The sequence below is a fragment of the Vanrija pseudolonga genome, chromosome 2, assembly GCF_020906515.1.
Source record: "Vanrija pseudolonga chromosome 2, complete sequence".
Classification (NCBI taxonomy): Eukaryota; Fungi; Basidiomycota; class Tremellomycetes; order Trichosporonales; family Trichosporonaceae; genus Vanrija; species Vanrija pseudolonga.
Window position 1 is genome coordinate 3,690,852 of NC_085850.1, and position 16,944 is coordinate 3,707,795.

The window sequence follows — 16,944 nt, forward strand, 5'->3', positions numbered from 1 at the left end:
CCGCCCAGCCAGCCAACCGCACCTCTCCCATTGTGCCGCCCAGTGCGGCGTCGACCCGCGGGGCATAATGGACACTGTCCGACTGGCGGTGGGGTGGGGTGGAGTGGCGTCGAGCCGAGCCATGCGTTCGAGCCACGGCCAGCATGCAGCTCGCTCAGCACAATAGATGTGGCGCTGGCAGCTATCGCCATGCATCACACCTGGCTGACGAGCTGACAGCCGGCACGGCACATGGACTGACTGCTGATCTGCACGACGCGGGCATAGCTGAGACAACATCACGTGCGTCGCGTCCGCCTGTTTACTTGTTTACATTCCTTCCTTCCCCACCCGACAACTCGTGTTTCAGCGCACAACGCGTCGAGTTTGGGGGACGCGGTGGCTGTCGCGGCGCGGCTGACCCGCTGTAATCTTGACGCGATATCGGCGAGGGAAAGAGCGACGAGTCGAGTGCAAACACCGGTCGCGCTGATCATTGACGCGTCATGGTCGTGGCAATGCCTCATGACGCCCCTTCGTTAGTTGTTATCATGACCATTCCAGCCTGCTTCCATGCCCACGCCCACGCCCCGCGTCATCATCTAGGCTGCATAGAACGCTACCCAGGGAAACATTATACGCCAACGTAGAATACGAAACCGAAGGCTGCCACGTCCAAAAAGATGTTGGTTTTCAGACGAGCCAAGTCAAAGGGGGGAGTAACACGTTGGACGCGCTTAGAAGAGGGCAGCGACACCGGCGCCAAGGAGGGCGACGAGGCCGAGGGCAGGGACAATCTTGCCGGCCGACGAGGGCTTGGTCGAAGCGGTGGGAGCAGCCGAAGCGCCCGAAGAGTGGGCACCAGTGCCGGAGGCACCAGCCGAGCCCGCGCCAGAGGCACCAGCACCACCCTCAGTGTGGTTGCCACCGGCGCCGGCACCAGTCTGGTTCTGGCCCTGGCCAGTGCCGGGGCCGGGGTTGACGGCGGTAGCGGCGGGGTTGGCGCCAGTGTAGCCCGAGATGGTCGACGAGTTGACGGCCTGGGTGGCGGTCAGGGAGAGGGTGGGGTTGACCTCGCCGTTCTCAACGACAAAGTAGTTGGCAGCAACAACGTCGCCGAGCTTGGCGTTGGTCTGGTACGTAGCCAGGTCGAAGTTGTTCTGGACAGGGGTGTTGCGGTTGTTGAGGCCCTCGGGGGCGGCAAAGTCGGAGGGCTGGTTGAACAGCAGGAAGACGTAACGGTGGGGTCCGTCGCCCGAGGGGGGAGCGGGGCCGGCGTACTCGACAATGGTGGTGCCGTTCAGGTAGTTGAGCTTGTAGGGCGACGTCGTGGTGTTGACGTGGAGCGAGTTGATGAGCCAGTGGAGGGTCTGGGTGGGGCCCGAGAGGTTGGTGTTGACGTTGCCGGCGTCAACGAGGGCGGCGGTGTAGAACTGCGCGGCGAGGTTAGTGGATGTCACGTCAAATCTGTTGTGCGCTACTCACAGCCGTGGGGTTGAAGGCGGTAGCCTCGCCCGAGGGGGCGACCGAGAGCTCGGGGAAGTTGTTGGCGGCGGCCTGGGGGACGTTGGTGCCGGGGGTGAGGGTCGTGTTGGGGGGCCACGAGCCGGTGATGATGCCCTGGGGCGAGAACTTGGGGAGGATGGGGTCGAGGAGGGCACCTGGGGGTGGTGGTCAGTGGATGGCTCGGGGGCTAGGGGGCCAACAACAACGCGTCGGTCGGCGTGACGAGCCCAGCCCACGCGTCGTAAAGTCGCGCACCGGCGCGCTCTCTCACTACTCACCCTTGAAGTTGGCCTCGAGACCGGCAAGGTCGGCCTGGTTGACCTGGGCGGCGGCGAGGGTCGCAAGGACGGGGAGGGCGATGGCGATAGCGAGCATTGTATGTGTGGGTACGCGAGGATGGGTGAAAGGAAGAAGCGCGGGTGGGTGTGGTGTGGTTCTTATGTGTCGGGGGGGGGCTAAGCCAGGGGTGGGGGGGGACAACATCGAGTGAGTGAGTACCTACCTAGCCAGGGGGCGCAGGGGGCACGGGCAGCAAGCAGGCGGCAGGCGGCAGCGGCAAATACAGCGTGCTGCTGCTGCTGTCACAAGTGACACCTTGTCCCTTCACTCACTCAGCACGCAAGGCGCCTTCCTGCTGCCCCTACCGACGAACGACGCAACCCACGCACGTACAGTGCACGTCATTCGCAAAACGACGCGAACCAGGCAGGAGTCTCTCCCGGCGTGTTTCGTCGCTGGCTGGCGCACCGCGGGGCGTAAGCCAAAGAGAGAGTGACGCCAGGCGCCAGGGGTTGGGGGTGCCGCCGGGCCAAACAATGCCCAGGGCACCTCGAGGATCGGGTCTTGTGCCGCTGCCGCTCTGCGCGCGGGCGGCTCCCTCCACTTGACTCCAGGGCCTTTCGGCACGGTGCCGCCCTTAAAGTGGGAAGGATGAACCAAACAAGCAAGCGTGCGCAACGACAGGTCCAGCCGCGGCACCTCGTCCTGCTCACGCTCACGCTGCTGCCGACTTTGATTTGATTCAGAAGGGGCTCGAACCAACCTGCCAGGTCAGGCCGGTTCCTGCTCCTGCCCACCCCCACTCTGCAGCGCACCCTCACTTGATCGACCCCCCGCTTGCCCTGACAAGAGGTTATACCTTCACTGATGTGCAACTTGTTCCGGCGTCGTTTGTCGCGATGTTTGTCGCCTGCTTCTATTGTGAGCGCAGCGCCGCGAGGGTGGGTGGGCGCGGTTCGTCGTCGTCTTCTCGCTACTGCTGCTGCTGCTGCTGCTGCTCTGTGCTCCGCTCTGCCTCTGCTGCTTCTGCCGCCCCTCCGCCCCTCAGCCCAACTCGCCCAAGCACCACCCCAAGGCCCCCCCCCGGATGTAATTCCTGACGTCACGTTGTCGCCGACCCTCTTGCGCTCGCGCGCGTCACATTCGTCAGATGACGATTACGCACGTCGAGAGAGAGAGAGGGAGGTGTGTTGCGGCGCCGATGCAGCGGCAGCAGCCATGCTACTGCGCACCAAACCTAGTCCCCTCGTGCAACAGAGCGAGGTTACTGGCGCCGCTGGCTTGGCCCACTTGGCTCGTTTCCCATGCGGCGGCGGCGACTGCGCAGCACGTTTCGTTGTACGTCTTTCCGCGGGTAGGCATGGCGCCAAGGCTACGCGCCTGTTACGCGTGCGTGCGTGCGGCACATTCACATTTGTTTCTGAACGCTGCCTTTCATGCGGCTGCAGCAGCAACACACAATTTGCACTCAAATACATTCGCAGTATTCGCCACATGGGCCCGTTTCGACGTGACGCGTATGCCTGTCGATCGAAGCGAGCAACTTATATGAAGTGCCCTGGCTGGTCGCGCCGTCTGTCGCTCGCCCTCCCTGGGAGTGAGTGACTCGATTAGGCATGCGTGGTGGAGTGAGAACGGAGCCAGCAGCGAAATATCTCGGCTAGTTCCGGCGGACTGCAGCGCTACCGTAGCGCTGATTGCGAGACGACGGCGAGTTTGATTATTACACAATGGATGCGTGGTGCAAAGAGGCAGGTGTGCTAGTAGTAGTTGCAGTGGAGCGAAGCGACCAGGTAGGCCAGGTGCCTAGCTAGCTTGGCTGGTCACCCCAGGTCGGTGGCGCGCGCGCGGCGCCGGCTCCCAACGGCGCGGGGCACGAACGAGAGCGAGCTTTCCAGACTGGCCATTTTGGACGCGAGCCCGTCCATGTCGATATCGACGGCGTCGGGCGGCGGGCGCGCCGGCGGGCCAATGTTGGAGTGTGCGCGTGATCTTGTCGGCGATTTGGGCGGCGCGTCCTCTGGCGGCGGGTCGCGCCGTGGGCGGATCAGGCTTGCCGCCGGGCCGTCGGTGCGTGCAATCTGGTTCATCTGCGGCAATCATCAGCACAACAGCTCTCACGGACGGCTCGTCGTCCGCCATCCACACTGCCGACAGACAGAACGCCGCGCCGCTGCTCCCACTCACACCGTGGTTGACAATGGAGAAAAAGTAGGTCACGGGATAGTCTGCCATGGTCAGCGCACATTCCGTTCCCAACAACCCACAATGCTTCTCGACGAGGTGCAGCCTGCGCTTCTTGGGCGTGAGGAATGCCTTGCCACACTGCTCCGGCGGGAGGAAGCACTCGAACTGGTGTCGGCGTCAGCCCAGCCCGCAGACACTGGTCACTCACAATCTTCTCGCCGCGCTCCTGTCTCTGCTTGGCAATGGTATCGTGCGTCTCGGTATAGTGCTGCGGGCGTGAGCACTTCAACCACTGCCCTGCCCGCCACAACTCACCAGGTCGAGCAGCCGCTCGTCGGGAAACACCTTGCCGCACTCGCGCCACTTGTGCCCCCTGCTCCCGATCGGCGACCGGCCCGCAAACTGCTCGGGGACGACGAGCACCGCGTCGCCCTCGGGCACGCGGCCAGGCTTCTCACGCACCGGCACGCGGCACACCCAGCGGTGGAAGGCCGCCTGGTGCGCGTCGAGCTCGGCGGCGCTCGCGAACGCCTGCGCCGTGCCGGGCTGCGAGCACGTCGGGGCCATCGTGCACAGGTAGGGCTTGGCGCCCTCGGGCAGGCGGTAGAGCTTGGGTGCTGGGACGTCGTGGTGGTCGTGCTGGTCGTTGTCGCTGTGCTCGCCGCCGCCGTCGCCGTCCGACATGCCGCCGTCACTCGACGACAGAGACGCGGAGCGTACCCGCTTGCGCGTGCCGGCGTCCATTGCGGTGGCGAGTGGCGAGGGTGTTGTTGTCGACGGCGCGGTTCGACAGGTGTGCAGGAATGTCTGGTGACAATGGACAACCTCCACTTGGAAAGCCACGTGGATTCCGCCACACGGCGCATGCACGCTGAAACCCCGATCTCGCTTGGCTGGCGCCTGGCTCAAGCTGCACTGTACGAGCCAAGTCAGTGCCCCAATTTGCTCCCGCCTCCCTCCTTGTCCCTGCCAGCAACCAGTGACGCTCACTCGCTCGCCGTCCGTCCAGTGGCCGTGCTCGCTGCTGCTGCCGCTCCGTCGTCACCACCACCACGACGCACAATCTACCAACTCCTCTCCATCACACCCACTCTTCCGTGTCCATCCTCAGCCCACAAAGGATCCAGGTGAGTCCCGTGGATGGCAGTGCACCGCAGCTCGCCAAGCGACCCTCTCGTTGGCAAGCTCGCGTGCGCGCGCGAGCCGCAACTCCCCCCACACGTGCGAGACTCACCCCTTCCCCAGACACAATGTCCACCTCTGCAGAGCTCTGCCCCATCTACGCGCCCTTCTTCGGAGCCATGGGCTGCGCGTCGGCCATCATATTCACGTCGATTGGCGCTGCGTGAGTGTCTTGTAGGCGGCGCGGCGGGCCGAGTCGATGCGAGCATCCAACGCTGACGCCGGCTCCTTATCTCATCTTGCTGCTACATCACACAACAGCTACGGAACCGCCAAGGCTGGCGTCGGAGTCTCGGCCATGGCGGTCCTCCGCCCCGACCTCATGATCCAGTGTACCGTCCCCGTCATTATGGCCGGTATCATTGCCATTGTAAGTTGTCGCTAGTCGGGCCCTCTGACGCCCAGTACGGCCTCGTCGTGTCGGTCCTCATCTCGGGCGGCCTCAAGTCGCCCATGCCCCTGTACACTGGTTTCATCCAGTTCGGTGCCGGCCTCTCGGTCGGTCTCGCCGGTCTCGCGGCCGGCTTCGCCATCGGCATTGTCGGTGACGCCGGTGTGCGTGGAACTGCCCAGCAGCCCCGTCTCTTCGTCGGCATGATCCTCATCCTCATTTTCGCCGAGGTCCTCGGTCTCTACGGCCTCATTGTCGCCCTGATCCTCAACACCAACGCCGAGACGGCCTACAAGTGTGCCGAGATTGTCGGCCAGCTCTAAGCTGCTGCTGCCGCTGCTCGATTGGGACGGACACAGCTAGTCAAAACCATCGCACTCACCCTCATGCCCTCCCCCACCCCCACCTCCTCCCCCCACTTCATTCTTCTAAGCCACGCTGGCGAAAGGACTAGAAACCCGCCGTCGTGCACACCACAAAGTTAGAACCCCGTGATGCACTCGTGAAGTTGCAGAGTGGCGTGGGCAGAGGCGACTAACCTGTCATGTTCACCTCTGGACACAGTGTCTCACTGACCGGCTATCGGCGGCGCACTGGCTTGAGTGCACGGACGAAAGAGCGAGGTGCGTCATGGCTACCCACATCCATGGCGGTTGGCTCGACTCGCATCCAGTGCATCGAGGTCCAGCCCAGTGTTCTTACTATAACAAGTGTATGACCCAAATAATACAGTCTATCCTAACAGTTTCTTGTTGTCTTCGTTTAAGATGTATCCGAGGCCAGCACCCACTCCGGCCTCGTGCTCTGCCTCTGTGGCTGGGGCGAGAGAGCTCATGACTTGGCTTCCAAGGAGCTCATGGTACAGGCCCGACCTCGCCCCACTCGTCCTCCGTCCCATACCAATTGGCGTTGAGGGGTCGCTCGCGCTCAGCTGGCCTCCAGCATCCGCCCACGCGCAGTCGCACCAGCCGTTCCTGGACACCGTGAACTCGGCGACCGCGGGCCACTCGGAGATCCACAGCTGCAGCAGGCCGACAAGAGTCTGCGTTCCGCCGCTCTCGGCCCAGCCAGGGGGCATGAGGGATGGTGGGAGCGACTTGCCGGGCTCCAAGCACAGCGCCGCGTCCACCCTCGGGTCCTGACCCGAGATGAGGGACGGCGCAAACACAATCGCAAGGTTGGTCGCCCCCATGCGCGTCTGGTCCTCGTGGGCAAGGAGGTGGTGGCCGATATGGGTGAGATGGGTCAATACCAACAGGCTTGCCGGGGAGAGAGACGGAAGGAGGTTTGTGCGGATTCTGGCTCGTCAGCTCGAGGTTCCCATCTGCAGCTCACTCGTCCGGGGTATAGGTGCTCCGAATGAGGGGGTACAGGTCCTCTGGAATGAGTGCGCCTGAGAGTCCCTTCAGCAACCTCATGAACAGGATGGGAGGAAGATGCGGGTCGTTAATGGCGACTCCGGCCCAATCGATTCTGGGTTGGGTCTTTGGCGGGAGGTCAAGCAGGCCTTGAATCGGAGGAAGAAGATGTGACTGGTTGTGTGAGCGAGTGCCGCAGCAGACTGAAGGTCGCAGTAAACTCACCGAAGCCGTCTTGCGGAAGATACCCTCGGTATCAGAGCACATGCCCAGGATCAAAGCTCTGAGCTCGTGCAGCACGCGCGGCAAGTGGCCCTTGTTATCCGCAAGAATTTTGTCGAGATCACCGCTCCAATACTTTGTTGGCTCAGTTCTCTCCTGGTCCAGCGACGTCTTCCTCTCCTCAGGAGTAGGTGGCAGCGCTCCAGCAGCAAGCTTGAATGGAAGGTAACTGTTGGCCGTGCCGATCGCCGACGAGATGGCGCTCACGCCCCACCCTAGACCGCCGAGCACGCCGCCCTGCTGACCCAAGGTGTTCATGAGCCCGAACGAAGCCATCCCGGAACGAGGGATCGCTAACTCCGGGTGCTCGCGAAGAACTCGGGCCTCCTCAGCCAGGGTGGACAGGGGCACATCAACGCCGCGTAATGGGATGCCGGCGCGCGCGAGGGCCAGTAACGATGGAACAATGTGCAGCTTGGGGTACGACTTGGGCGACAGCAGGGGCAAGGTGATAGGGAGCAGGGCTGGGTCGTGTGAGCTGTTGTCCTGCCCTCCAATCAGCTCGACTCACTCCTTGCCGCCGTTCCAGGATGCACAATGTACTGCGCCGATCAGCACCGCCCGACACACACACCCTTGACAACATACCAGCCTCTTGAGGTTCTTGCGGTACCTGTGGCAGTGTCAGACAGATCATCACACACAATCACGCCCGAAGGCGACAACACGCACTTGCGGGGAATTCGACGCCAGTTCCAAATCCACCACGTCACACCGGGCAGCGCCCTCCGCTTGCCGTTGCCTGAAGCGGTGTCTTCTTCGGCAGCGAGAACAATGAGCGTGTACCCCGCTTCTCCTTCGTCACCAACCCATGGCTCCAGCCGCCGCAGCACGGTGGCGAGGAGCACATCGTTGGTCACGGGTGTCGGCACCGCCGCCAGGGCAGCTAGGTTGAGGACCAACAGGGGCAGGTTGGCAAGTGGTGGAGGGTGGTTTGACATTGTGGCATAGAGGATTGAGCTCGTGTCGAGTGATGTGGACGCATTGATGCGCGGTGACAGATGCGGCGGCTGCGGTGACAGGTGCGGTAAGAGGGGCCACGCCGCGGACCTTGAGACCGGCGGCTTCAAGTCGTCTTCCTCTTGCTCGTCTTGCTCGGTCACGGCTAATGAGTTGTTGGCACTAGAACCGCCGGCCCATGCTCCCAGGCCAGTGCGGCGAAGCACGTCCTTACCACTCTGCGAGACTGAACGCATCGCGTTGGCCGCGCGTGAGGTGTAAGAGTCTTCCTGAGGTGGTGGCGAGGGGAGGTTTGGGCGCGACGTCGAGTTTGATAGGCGGTTAAGGCGCGACATTAGCGCCGAAGGTCGTTCGACACGGAATGAGCCTGGTGACTCTGGGAGGCTTGTCGTTCTTGGGGGCGGTGATTGAGATGCCGTGCTACTTGCTATGCTGCTACGCCGCTCGTAGCGTGTCGGCAGTGTCTGTGGCATTGTTGCCAAAGTGTGCGTTGTGCGTTGCAGTGCCGTGTGGATGTGACGCGTTGCTGAATGTGGAGGTGAATGTTGATTGTGATTGTGTGGGCAGTGTCAGTGTCGGCAGCGTGGGAACGAAAGGCGAAAGTGTCAAAAGAGACGAGAGCCAAGCCAAAGGCCAAAGGAAGGGTTTCAAATGTAATGTTGTTCCAAGTGGCGTCGTTTGAATGCGCTCAAAGAGGGAAAGAGAGGTGAAGTGGGTGGCGAACAAGTGTCAGGGAAGATTGGCGTGGAAACCACGTGGTAACATGAGTGTATGGAATAAAGAGTGCTACTATGAGGGGTGCCTGGGTGCGCGGTGCGTGGTGAGCGGTGTAACGGTGCGCGGTACGAGCAGTGTATGCGGTGCACGGGCGATCCAGAAAGCACAAGCGGCAGTTGCTCACCCTTTGAACTCAATGTGGACCCGTACCACAAAGTGGGACTCGAGGCCGTAGATGAGGGAGGATGGGGGAGGGAGGGAGGAGCAAGCCGTAGACCCCCACCATGGAGCGTGTGAACTTGTGTCTGACAATGTTGCACCCGACGGTAGTTTACCAAAAGCCTGGGACGTGCAAGCGACTGGATACAATAGGTCCCAGGCAACGCAGGAGCAACCCAGGAGGGTGGATAGAGTGACCCGAGAGGCGCCATGTAGGCCGTGTGTTGTAAAACAGCTCCGAATGACGTGATTGTAAACAGCCCAGCTTTACTTTTCTGGTTTCGGAATTAGGAATAATAACGCGGCTCGCCATCGCCCAGCGCGCGGATTACTGGGCGCGCGCGCGCGATGCGCAAAAGTCGGGGTCCACCTCCACACGGAGCAAGCAAGCACGTACATACGCAGCCGCCTGCTTGGGTAACTTCTTAAAGCACACGGCGTCCACTCGCTGACTTTTTCGACTTCATCTCCCTCCCCCCCCTGTGTCAGCTCCACACTCGTTATACCATGTCCCTCGCCGCACGGGCCTTCCCCATCCTCTCGCGCGCCGCGTCCACCTCGGCCGCCTCGACTGGCAAGCACAAGGTCGTCGTCGTCGGTGCCGGCACTGGCGGTCTCACTGCCGCCAACCAGATCTACAACACGCTCAAGGCGCAGGGCAAGACGCTCGCCGACGGCGACATTGCCATCATTGACGCGGCCAAGACGCACGACTACCAGCCCGGCTTTACGATTGTCGGCGGCGGCCTCGCCGACAAGACCAAGTTCCGCCGCGACCTCGACTCGATCATCCCCAAGCAGTTTGAGCACATTCACCAGAACGTCAAGACGTTCGAGCCCGGAACCAACCAGGTCGTGCTCGCCGACGGAACAAAGGTCGGCTACGAGTACCTCGTCGTCGCGCCCGGCATCGAGCTCAAGTGGTCCAAGGTCAAGGGCCTGCCCGAGGCCATTGCCAACCCGGCCCAGTCCAAGGTCGGCTCAGTCTACTCGTACGACACGGTCGACAAGGCCTGGGACCTCATCCGCGACTTCCAGCCCGGCAACGGCGAGGCCGTCTTCACGCAACCCTTCGGCCCCGTCAAGTGCGCCGGCGCGCCCCAGAAGGTCGCCTACCTCTCCAACTCGTACTGGAAGAGCCAGGGCCGCAGCGACATCCACTCGACGTTCGTGACCGGCATCGGCGCCATGTTCGGTGTCCCCCACTACGCCAAGGCGCTCAACGCGCTCCGCGAGTCCAAGGGCAACATTGACGCCAAGTTCAACTCGAACCTCGTCGAGGTCAAGGACAAGGTCGCCGTGTTTGAGAAGGTTGCCGGCGACGATGTTGGCAGCAAGTACGAGGTGCCCTTCGGCCTGCTCCACGTCGTCCCTCCCCAGGGCGCGTACGACTTTGTCAAGAACTCGGCCATCGCCGACGCTGCGGGTTTTGTCGAGGTTGACGACTTCACCACCCAGCACAAGAAGTACGAGAACGTCTTCTCGCTCGGTGACGCGTCGTCGCTCCCCACGTCCAAGACGGCCGCCGCCATCTCGGCCCAGGCCCCCGTGCTTGTTCACAACCTCCTCACGCACCTCGAGACGGGCAAGATGGGCTCGGCCCGCTACGACGGCTACACGTCGTGCCCCCTGTTCACTGGCGACAACAAGCTCCTCCTCGCCGAGTTCAGGTACGGCGGTGAGCTCCAGGAGACGTTTGCCCGCTGGGGCCTCAACCAGGCCAACCCCAACGCCTTCACCTACTACCTCACCAAGGACTTCTTCCCCGCGGCTTACTTTGCCAAGTTTGTCAAGGGCGAGTGGTACGGCCCCCGCACCATCTTCCCTCCTTCCTACCTCTAAGGGCGGAGCGGAGCAACAAGCACATTCCGCCAAACCAAAACTTAACACACACACTAGCCCCCGGACGGGCGTGTACATAGATAATTTGTAGAGATGAAAATTGGGTTATTGACATGTCTCGGAGCTTATCTCGTCTTGGCACCCGCCGTGTTCCTGGGACCGAGTTGCGGGGAACGCACATGTGACTGAGCCGTCACGCAGGCTGGCGACGGTGCGTGAGCTTCCCACGAGTGAGCGAGTGAGCGATGAGTCTGCATCGCTTGGCGACGAGCAGTCCGAGGCGTTCTGAGCGACGGAGACGCACGGCGCAGACTTGGCGTGGTGTAAGTAGCCGACAGGCGCGTGTAGCGTCTCGCGTCGGCCAGCCAACCGCATGGCGCGTCAGTCTTCCGAATACCTACCTGGCTCGCTGTGTGCTGCCGCCCCGCCCCGCTCCGCCCTCTCGCACCACCGAACTCGTGCCAGCGCACCAGTAGGACGCGCAAGACCCCGAAGCAGCCGCTGCTCGGCAATGTCGGCCACGTTCGTTCGGAATGCCGCGCGCGTCGCGCCGCGTCGTGCGCCTCGTCGTAATACCGCGTCGTGTTCGGAGGGCATTACGATGTGCCTCGGCCGAGGTGTCATGCGCTTGTGGGCAGGGTGCGTTTCGGCCCGACGGCGGCGCGTGCGGGGCGTGAGAGGTCGAGGGAGGGCGGTGTGCTCCGTGAGCGAGCTGAAGCCGACGTCGAGCCAGCTCGGCGGCGGCACGTGGTACGCACCTCGACTTCGCGACTTCCAGCGACAGACACCTTGGGCCTCTCTGCTTGGAGAGGCCCAAGCCTTCCTGAAACCACACCCAAAGGACCAGCTGGACCAGAGACCAACGGCCCCAGACATGCCACAGGAAACCACGAAACCACCGCCGCCCAACTGACCGCCCAAGTGAAACACGCCGCCACCGGATCCGCCGCCACCGCCGCTCGACACCGCCTCTCGACTCGACTCGATCAGGCTTCCTTCCGACGAGGTCATGCTCCCGCTCTGCAGCCTGCAGTATGCACCACGCACGCGCGAACCAATCAGCACACGAGCGCTGCACCCTCCCCACACCAAAAAGCAAGCAAGAAGGAAGCGACCGCGCGACGGCGAACAGACGTGCTCTACACACGTTGCTCGCCGACGGGTAATGTTTCAAAATAACGTTTGATTTGGGTTGTGCTACGCGGCCTTGCGATACTGCGAATATGGGAGCTTATGAGCGCGCCGCAGTTGGCTCTGGGGCGACTCGAGTCGGCGCAAAAGCAAGGCGCAAAAGCAAGGCCTGGCCGTCCAATGCACGTCGAGGAAGGAGGCGCCCACTGGCAACAAAAGAGAATGATGTCGTGACGACCGCGCGACGGCGAACAGAACTGCGGTCGCCCACAGCCTGCCTACCGACGATGAAAGTTCCCAATAACTGTATGTTCGAGTTTGCTACGCGGCCTTGCGAGGGTGCAAGTTGGGCCGGTTATGAGCGAGGTCGCTGCCGCGAACGATGGCTGCTGGGGATGCCGGTTGTAGGGCATGGTCATGGTCGCGCGTGCGTAGACACATGGGCGATCTGTGTGTGTCGATCAGGGTGCCGTGCCGAGTCGAGTTGGGTGGCAAATTGTCCAAGGCGGTGGCACCCATACGAGGATCAGGATGCGCGCGCAGGGGCGATGCCTCCTCCTAAAGGAGTGTACGCTCTGCCCCCTGTCACTCAGAGTACCGCCGCGACGATCACAACCGCCTCCACTACCACCAATCCGCTCTCCGTCGCCATCACCATTGCCACCACGTGCTGCCAGCCACCTAACATCTCTCGCTCACACAGCACACAAGCCGTACACATTCAGTACTCGCTGCTACTCGGGACCTGCGCACTGCGCATGCATAGGATATATCTTGGTCTGCATGGTGCAGGTAGCTTGAACCACAGTTTCAGCAGTACGTGTCATTGACGACTGGGGCCATTATGACATGGACGCTGTCTAATACTAATGCTCGAATAGAAAAAAAATGTATTTATGGTTTGTTTTGGTTTTACTACCCGCCTTGGAGGCGGGCAGTGGTTTTGGTTTGGTTTTGTATTGGTGGTTTGTTTTGTTTTGGTGTTTGGTTGGTTTGGTATATTTAGGGTCGTACTGCGACTTGATGGTTTGGGTTTTATATTTTGGTGTTTGGTTGGTTTAGAGTCGGACCGCGACTTGATTTGTTTGGGGTGGTTTCGGTTGGGTTGGTTTTAGTTTTTTTGTATTGTTTTTGTTTTTGTATTGGGGTTGATTTCGATTAGGTTTGGTCGTGAATGTTTTTGGGGTGGACAAAGTCCGTCGAATGCGGGTCCGAGTGGGGATCGAACCCATGACCTAGAGATACGCTTGCGACTTAACCTGGGGAATCCACCCGCTAGGCTAGAGGTCTGCTATACTCTATGGGTGCCAAAAATGCACCTCGGCATGCATATGAACGGTGCATGCATGCAACACCAAGATGTGGCCTCACTCGCCAACCATGCCCATACATGCATGCATGGAGTGCCGCGACGATGCTACACCCCTCCGACAATGCATACACTGTACTACATGCATGCATGCTCACTACTGACCCGCCACAGTGCACCAAGGGCACTCACGAGCACCCGACACCTTCTTCCTCACCCTTCCCCACCCCTACCACTCCTCCGGCTCGTCGACCCACTCGCCGGTACGTCGCAGCGCCCGCTCCATCTCCCGGAGCTCGCGGTATCCCCTCCAGCGGGCCTCGACGCCGTTCCCATCGTTCCGGCTCACGCCCAGCTCGCGGCGTAGCTCACCAATACCCTGCTCCCAGCGCTTCTCCCAGTACACGCCGACGAGCGTGCGTCCGCCGGTACCGGTTCGCAGTGCCCAGGGAACCCAGTCGTCGATCCACCGCTGGCGCATCTTGCCGCTGAGCCGCGCCGGCCCGAACAGCGACGACAGGGCCGCCGCCGGCAGGCCCATGTTGGCGTACTCTACCACCTTGAGGGAGAGCTCGTGGGCCAGCGTCGGTGGGAGGGAGAAGAGCGTGTGGTACAGGTCGTGCGTTTGGCGGTAGCGCAGCATGGTGTAGGCGAGGGAGGGCGGGTCGATGTAGCGCACCTGGGCGTGGTGTCAGCTCGTTCGCGTGTCAGACGTGGAAGCTCTGCCCACCTTTTCTCGTGCGTCCGGCGTAAACCCGTCGCGGTCCAGCCACTCAACATACTCTCTCCCCACAGTGCCGCGGCGCAGGCCGCGGAGGTAGTCGAGGCTGACAGTCTTGGATGACAGCGTGGGCCTGTCGCGCAGGATCTGGCGGCCCTCGGGGTGCGACGCCATGGCTTCATGCAGGCGGGGGAGGAAGGTCGACGCCGTTGACTCGGACAGTGTCGCAATGAGGTCTGGGCGGGACGTGTAGTTGAGCACGCCGACGACGCCCGAGCCGACGGCGAGGAGTGCGTTCTGCGCGCCGTTGAGGGGGACGTGGTCGGGGTAGTTCTTTGGCGGGGTCGGCGGCGTGGCTGGTGCCGACGACGACGCGTGGCGCCGCGCCGAAGCAGGGAGGGCGACCGCCGCGCGCGAGCTTGACGCCACGGCGCGCGTGCTGTGCAGGAGCGGAGCGAGTGGCCTGGACATGTTTGTTGTGGAGGAGGGAGCAATGTCGCCTCGACTATGACGAGGTTGTCGGAAAGATCAGTAGTAGCCCAGTCTCCCACGGTGGTGTCCAAGCTCCGCCCGCGGTTGTGCGTGGATTGCTGGTGGCTGCAGGGAGAATGAGAACGCCGAGAGATGGCCCGAAGGGCCTGAAAGGGTGGGGTGCAAGACTCCGCGAAAGTGGGCCTCTGCACACGGCGCGGAGGCCGACCGCGGCTCGCACAGAGTGGGGGACGCCCCAGGCACACTTACATCCGAGATAGTAGAGGCAAAGTTCGGTTGCAGCACCAGTGGAGCCCACGCCGGGCGGGCCATGCCACCACTCGCGTGAATGGAACTGGCCCGCTCGACGACGACAGCGCACGCAACGAGAGCCGTTCTTTTCTTGGCAGCAGCGACCTGCGCGGTGGCGTGCAGACTACTTAACGACGCATCTACTCCTTTCCCCGCGGGAAGAAAAAAAAACAATCACCCACCACCGCGATGCCACCACCACCCAGCGCAGCGCCGACACCAACGAGCCCGATCCAGGCGTTCCACCCGTCCATCGCGGCGCGCCGCGCCTCACGGCCGACCGGCACGCGCCCCGAGCCAGACAGCCTGCAGCCGACGCCGAGCCCCTCCCCGCCACCGCAGGCGCCGCCGGCGATCTACCGCCCGCCAAAGGACATTGAGACGCCTGGCCCCAGCATCCCGCCGAGCAGGGCCGACTCGTTCGTCGACCTCGAGCTGAGCGTGCTCGGCCCCACGCCGGGCGGGAGCACCGACGCGGTCAACACGAGCGCGCTGGCTCTCGAGCGCGAGGTCGCTGCCCTCCCGCCTGTCGATGGGGGCAAGGACGCGTGGCTTTTCTTGCTCTCCGCCACGCTCGTCGAGACCACCGTCTGGGGCCTGCCGTACACTGTTGGCGTGCTGCACGCCTTCTGGAGCACGAAAATGTTCCCCCACGACGAGGCGACGCTCACGCTCGCTGCGACGCTGCAGACGGGCCTGATGTACATGTCGGCGGCATTCCTCGGCCCGTGAGTTGCCTGCCTGCCTTGTCGTGGCTGATCTCGCGCCACCCCGCTCACGCCCCCAGTCTGTTCACCGCGTTCCCGCAGTACGAGAAGACGATGCAGGCGGTCGGGCTGGTCGTGGCCGCCATTGCGCTGATCGGGTCGGCGTTCGTCACAAAGGTGCGTTGTTGTGCGCGCTGCCACCCGCTGACTTGCACCCCCAGGCATGGCACCTCGTCCTCACCTTTGGCGTCCTGTACCCCTTCGCGGGCGCGACGTACCTGCCGTGCGCGACGCTGATCTACGAGTGGTTCCAAGCGCGCCGTGGCATGGCGACGGGGATCATGTTCGCCGGCACGGGCGCGGGCGGCACCGTGTTCCCGTTCATCGTGCAGGCGCTGCTCGGCAGGTTCGGGTACAAGGCGACCATGGTGGCCATCGGGCTCGGCTTCCTGCTCATCAACGCGGCGGCGCTGGCGTTCGTGCGCCGCCGCGTGCCTGTTGGCCGTGGTGCCGGCTCGGCACGCCGCCACCGCCCCCAGATCGACTGGAGCTTCTTGAAGATGGGCGGCATGTGGGCCGGCACGCTGGTCATCCTGTTCACCGCCATGGGCAACTTTATCCCCAGCCTCTGGATCCCCACGTTTGCCGACGCGATCGGCGCGACGAGGCCAAACGGTACCGCGCTCGTGGCTATCATGAATGGTGAGTGCGGGGCGGGTGGCGTGCCACACACGCACACATAGAACGCAAGAAGCTCACACACGCCCCCCAGCCGCATCCGTCCCAGGAAACACCCTCACAGGCTACATCTCCGACCGCGTCCCGCCCCGCCTGGCCATCTTCGGCTCGTGTGCGCTCGCAGCGACAGCGACGCTGGTCCTCTGGGGCTTCGGCACGACCAACGGCCTGCTCGTCGGCTTCTCCATCGTGTGGGGCTTCACCGCGCTCAGCTTTGTCGGGCAGTGGAGCCGCATGATCACGGTCATTAGCAGTGAGTAGGGACAAGGGTGAAGGGGTTGGATAGCGCTGACCCACGCCGCAGAGGGCGACCCCACCCTGCCCGGCCTCCTCTTCTCCTTCTTCACCATGCTCAAGGGCGTCGGGAACCTCACCTCGGGCCCTCTGTCGACCATCCTCCTCAACTCCGGCGAGCACTTCCGCGGCTCGATCGCGAAGGGCGCGGCTGGAGCCTACGGCAATACCAACTACGGTATCCTCCTCATCTACACCGCTGCTGCCACCTTTGCTGCCGCCATCGCCGGCACCTTCTTCCCCACAAAGTAACTACTCCGTAGCTCCGGTAATCTTTTGGGTCGTAGCGAATGCTCTATCTGCATGCTCGCTCTATCGGGCACATCTTGTACAACAGGTCAAGTGGACGAATCACACGT

The 16,944-nt window shown here is 62.6% G+C and overlaps 7 protein-coding genes across 7 annotated transcripts; 3 read left to right on the plus strand and 4 right to left on the minus strand.

The window, feature by feature from the left end:
* Positions 1 to 572: 572 nt before the first annotated feature.
* Positions 573 to 1,876, minus strand: a5 (Putative odorant-binding protein A5). The gene is made up of 3 exons (XM_062769697.1): positions 1,764 to 1,876; positions 1,465 to 1,640; positions 573 to 1,412 (listed from the first exon to the last, which is right to left on the minus strand). The coding sequence occupies exons 1-3, from the start codon at positions 1,858 to 1,860 to the stop codon at positions 717 to 719; spliced, it is 969 nt and encodes a 322-aa protein (XP_062625681.1). The 5' UTR covers positions 1,861 to 1,876; the 3' UTR covers positions 573 to 716.
* Positions 1,877 to 3,220: 1,344 nt separating this feature from the next.
* l(2)k10201 (Protein lethal) lies at positions 3,221 to 4,724 on the minus strand. Its single transcript, XM_062769698.1, has 5 exons — positions 4,267 to 4,724; positions 4,160 to 4,219; positions 4,032 to 4,116; positions 3,952 to 3,992; positions 3,221 to 3,854 (listed from the first exon to the last, which is right to left on the minus strand). Exons 1-5 carry the CDS (start codon positions 4,693 to 4,695, stop codon positions 3,588 to 3,590), a joined length of 882 nt encoding a protein of 293 aa, XP_062625682.1. The 5' UTR covers positions 4,696 to 4,724; the 3' UTR covers positions 3,221 to 3,587.
* A 253-nt stretch (positions 4,725 to 4,977) lies between these two features.
* vma3 (V-type proton ATPase proteolipid subunit) lies at positions 4,978 to 6,039 on the plus strand. Its single transcript, XM_062769699.1, has 4 exons — positions 4,978 to 5,078; positions 5,197 to 5,296; positions 5,395 to 5,503; positions 5,539 to 6,039. Exons 2-4 carry the CDS (start codon positions 5,202 to 5,204, stop codon positions 5,845 to 5,847), a joined length of 513 nt encoding a protein of 170 aa, XP_062625683.1. The 5' UTR covers positions 4,978 to 5,078; positions 5,197 to 5,201; the 3' UTR covers positions 5,848 to 6,039.
* A 138-nt stretch (positions 6,040 to 6,177) lies between these two features.
* ARHGAP1 (Rho GTPase-activating protein 1) lies at positions 6,178 to 8,756 on the minus strand. The gene is made up of 6 exons (XM_062769700.1): positions 7,837 to 8,756; positions 7,753 to 7,777; positions 7,676 to 7,706; positions 7,108 to 7,628; positions 6,860 to 7,056; positions 6,178 to 6,822 (listed from the first exon to the last, which is right to left on the minus strand). The coding sequence occupies exons 1-6, from the start codon at positions 8,595 to 8,597 to the stop codon at positions 6,258 to 6,260; spliced, it is 2,100 nt and encodes a 699-aa protein (XP_062625684.1). The 5' UTR covers positions 8,598 to 8,756; the 3' UTR covers positions 6,178 to 6,257.
* An 811-nt stretch (positions 8,757 to 9,567) lies between these two features.
* On the plus strand, positions 9,568 to 10,902 carry hmt2 (Sulfide:quinone oxidoreductase, mitochondrial; the record flags this gene model as incomplete). Its single annotated transcript, XM_062769701.1, has 1 exon — positions 9,568 to 10,902. The coding sequence occupies one exon, from the start codon at positions 9,568 to 9,570 to the stop codon at positions 10,900 to 10,902; it is 1,335 nt and encodes a 444-aa protein (XP_062625685.1).
* A 2,569-nt stretch (positions 10,903 to 13,471) lies between these two features.
* On the minus strand, positions 13,472 to 14,534 carry COQ4 (Ubiquinone biosynthesis protein COQ4, mitochondrial; the record flags this gene model as incomplete). The annotated part of the gene is made up of 2 exons (XM_062769702.1): positions 13,472 to 14,021; positions 14,073 to 14,534. The coding sequence occupies 2 exons, from the start codon at positions 14,532 to 14,534 to the stop codon at positions 13,572 to 13,574; spliced, it is 912 nt and encodes a 303-aa protein (XP_062625686.1). The 3' UTR covers positions 13,472 to 13,571.
* Positions 14,535 to 15,035: 501 nt separating this feature from the next.
* On the plus strand, positions 15,036 to 16,837 carry asaE_4 (MFS transporter asaE; the record flags this gene model as incomplete). Its single annotated transcript, XM_062769703.1, has 5 exons — positions 15,036 to 15,574; positions 15,634 to 15,730; positions 15,775 to 16,255; positions 16,326 to 16,544; positions 16,596 to 16,837. The coding sequence occupies 5 exons, from the start codon at positions 15,036 to 15,038 to the stop codon at positions 16,835 to 16,837; spliced, it is 1,578 nt and encodes a 525-aa protein (XP_062625687.1).
* Between the last annotated feature and the right edge of the window lie 107 nt (positions 16,838 to 16,944).

What these genes read in the sequence shown, in the direction of transcription:
- a5 (XM_062769697.1), bottom strand. Translation starts at nt 1,860, where the DNA reads ATGCTCGCTATCGCCATCGCCCTCCCCGTCCTTGCGACCCTCGCCGCC. An exon ending in TCTCGAGGCCAACTTCAAGG is followed by an intron (nt 1,641 to 1,763) that starts GTGAGTAGTGAG and finishes CACCACCCCCAG; the next exon opens with GTGCCCTCCTCGACCCCATC. An exon ending in CCGCCTTCAACCCCACGGCT is followed by an intron (nt 1,413 to 1,464) that starts GTGAGTAGCGCA and finishes CTCGCCGCGCAG; the next exon opens with TTCTACACCGCCGCCCTCGT.
- vma3 (XM_062769699.1), top strand. Translation starts at nt 5,202, where the DNA reads ATGTCCACCTCTGCAGAGCTCTGCCCCATCTACGCGCCCTTCTTCGGA. An exon ending in TTCACGTCGATTGGCGCTGC is followed by an intron (nt 5,297 to 5,394) that starts GTGAGTGTCTTG and finishes ATCACACAACAG; the next exon opens with CTACGGAACCGCCAAGGCTG. An exon ending in TGGCCGGTATCATTGCCATT is followed by an intron (nt 5,504 to 5,538) that starts GTAAGTTGTCGC and finishes TCTGACGCCCAG; the next exon opens with TACGGCCTCGTCGTGTCGGT.
- ARHGAP1 (XM_062769700.1), bottom strand. Translation starts at nt 8,597, where the DNA reads ATGCCACAGACACTGCCGACACGCTACGAGCGGCGTAGCAGCATAGCA. An exon ending in TCCTGGAACGGCGGCAAGGA is followed by an intron (nt 7,629 to 7,675) that starts GTGAGTCGAGCT and finishes CACACGACCCAG; the next exon opens with CCCTGCTCCCTATCACCTTG. An exon ending in AGCACCTATACCCCGGACGA is followed by an intron (nt 6,823 to 6,859) that starts GTGAGCTGCAGA and finishes CTGACGAGCCAG; the next exon opens with AATCCGCACAAACCTCCTTC.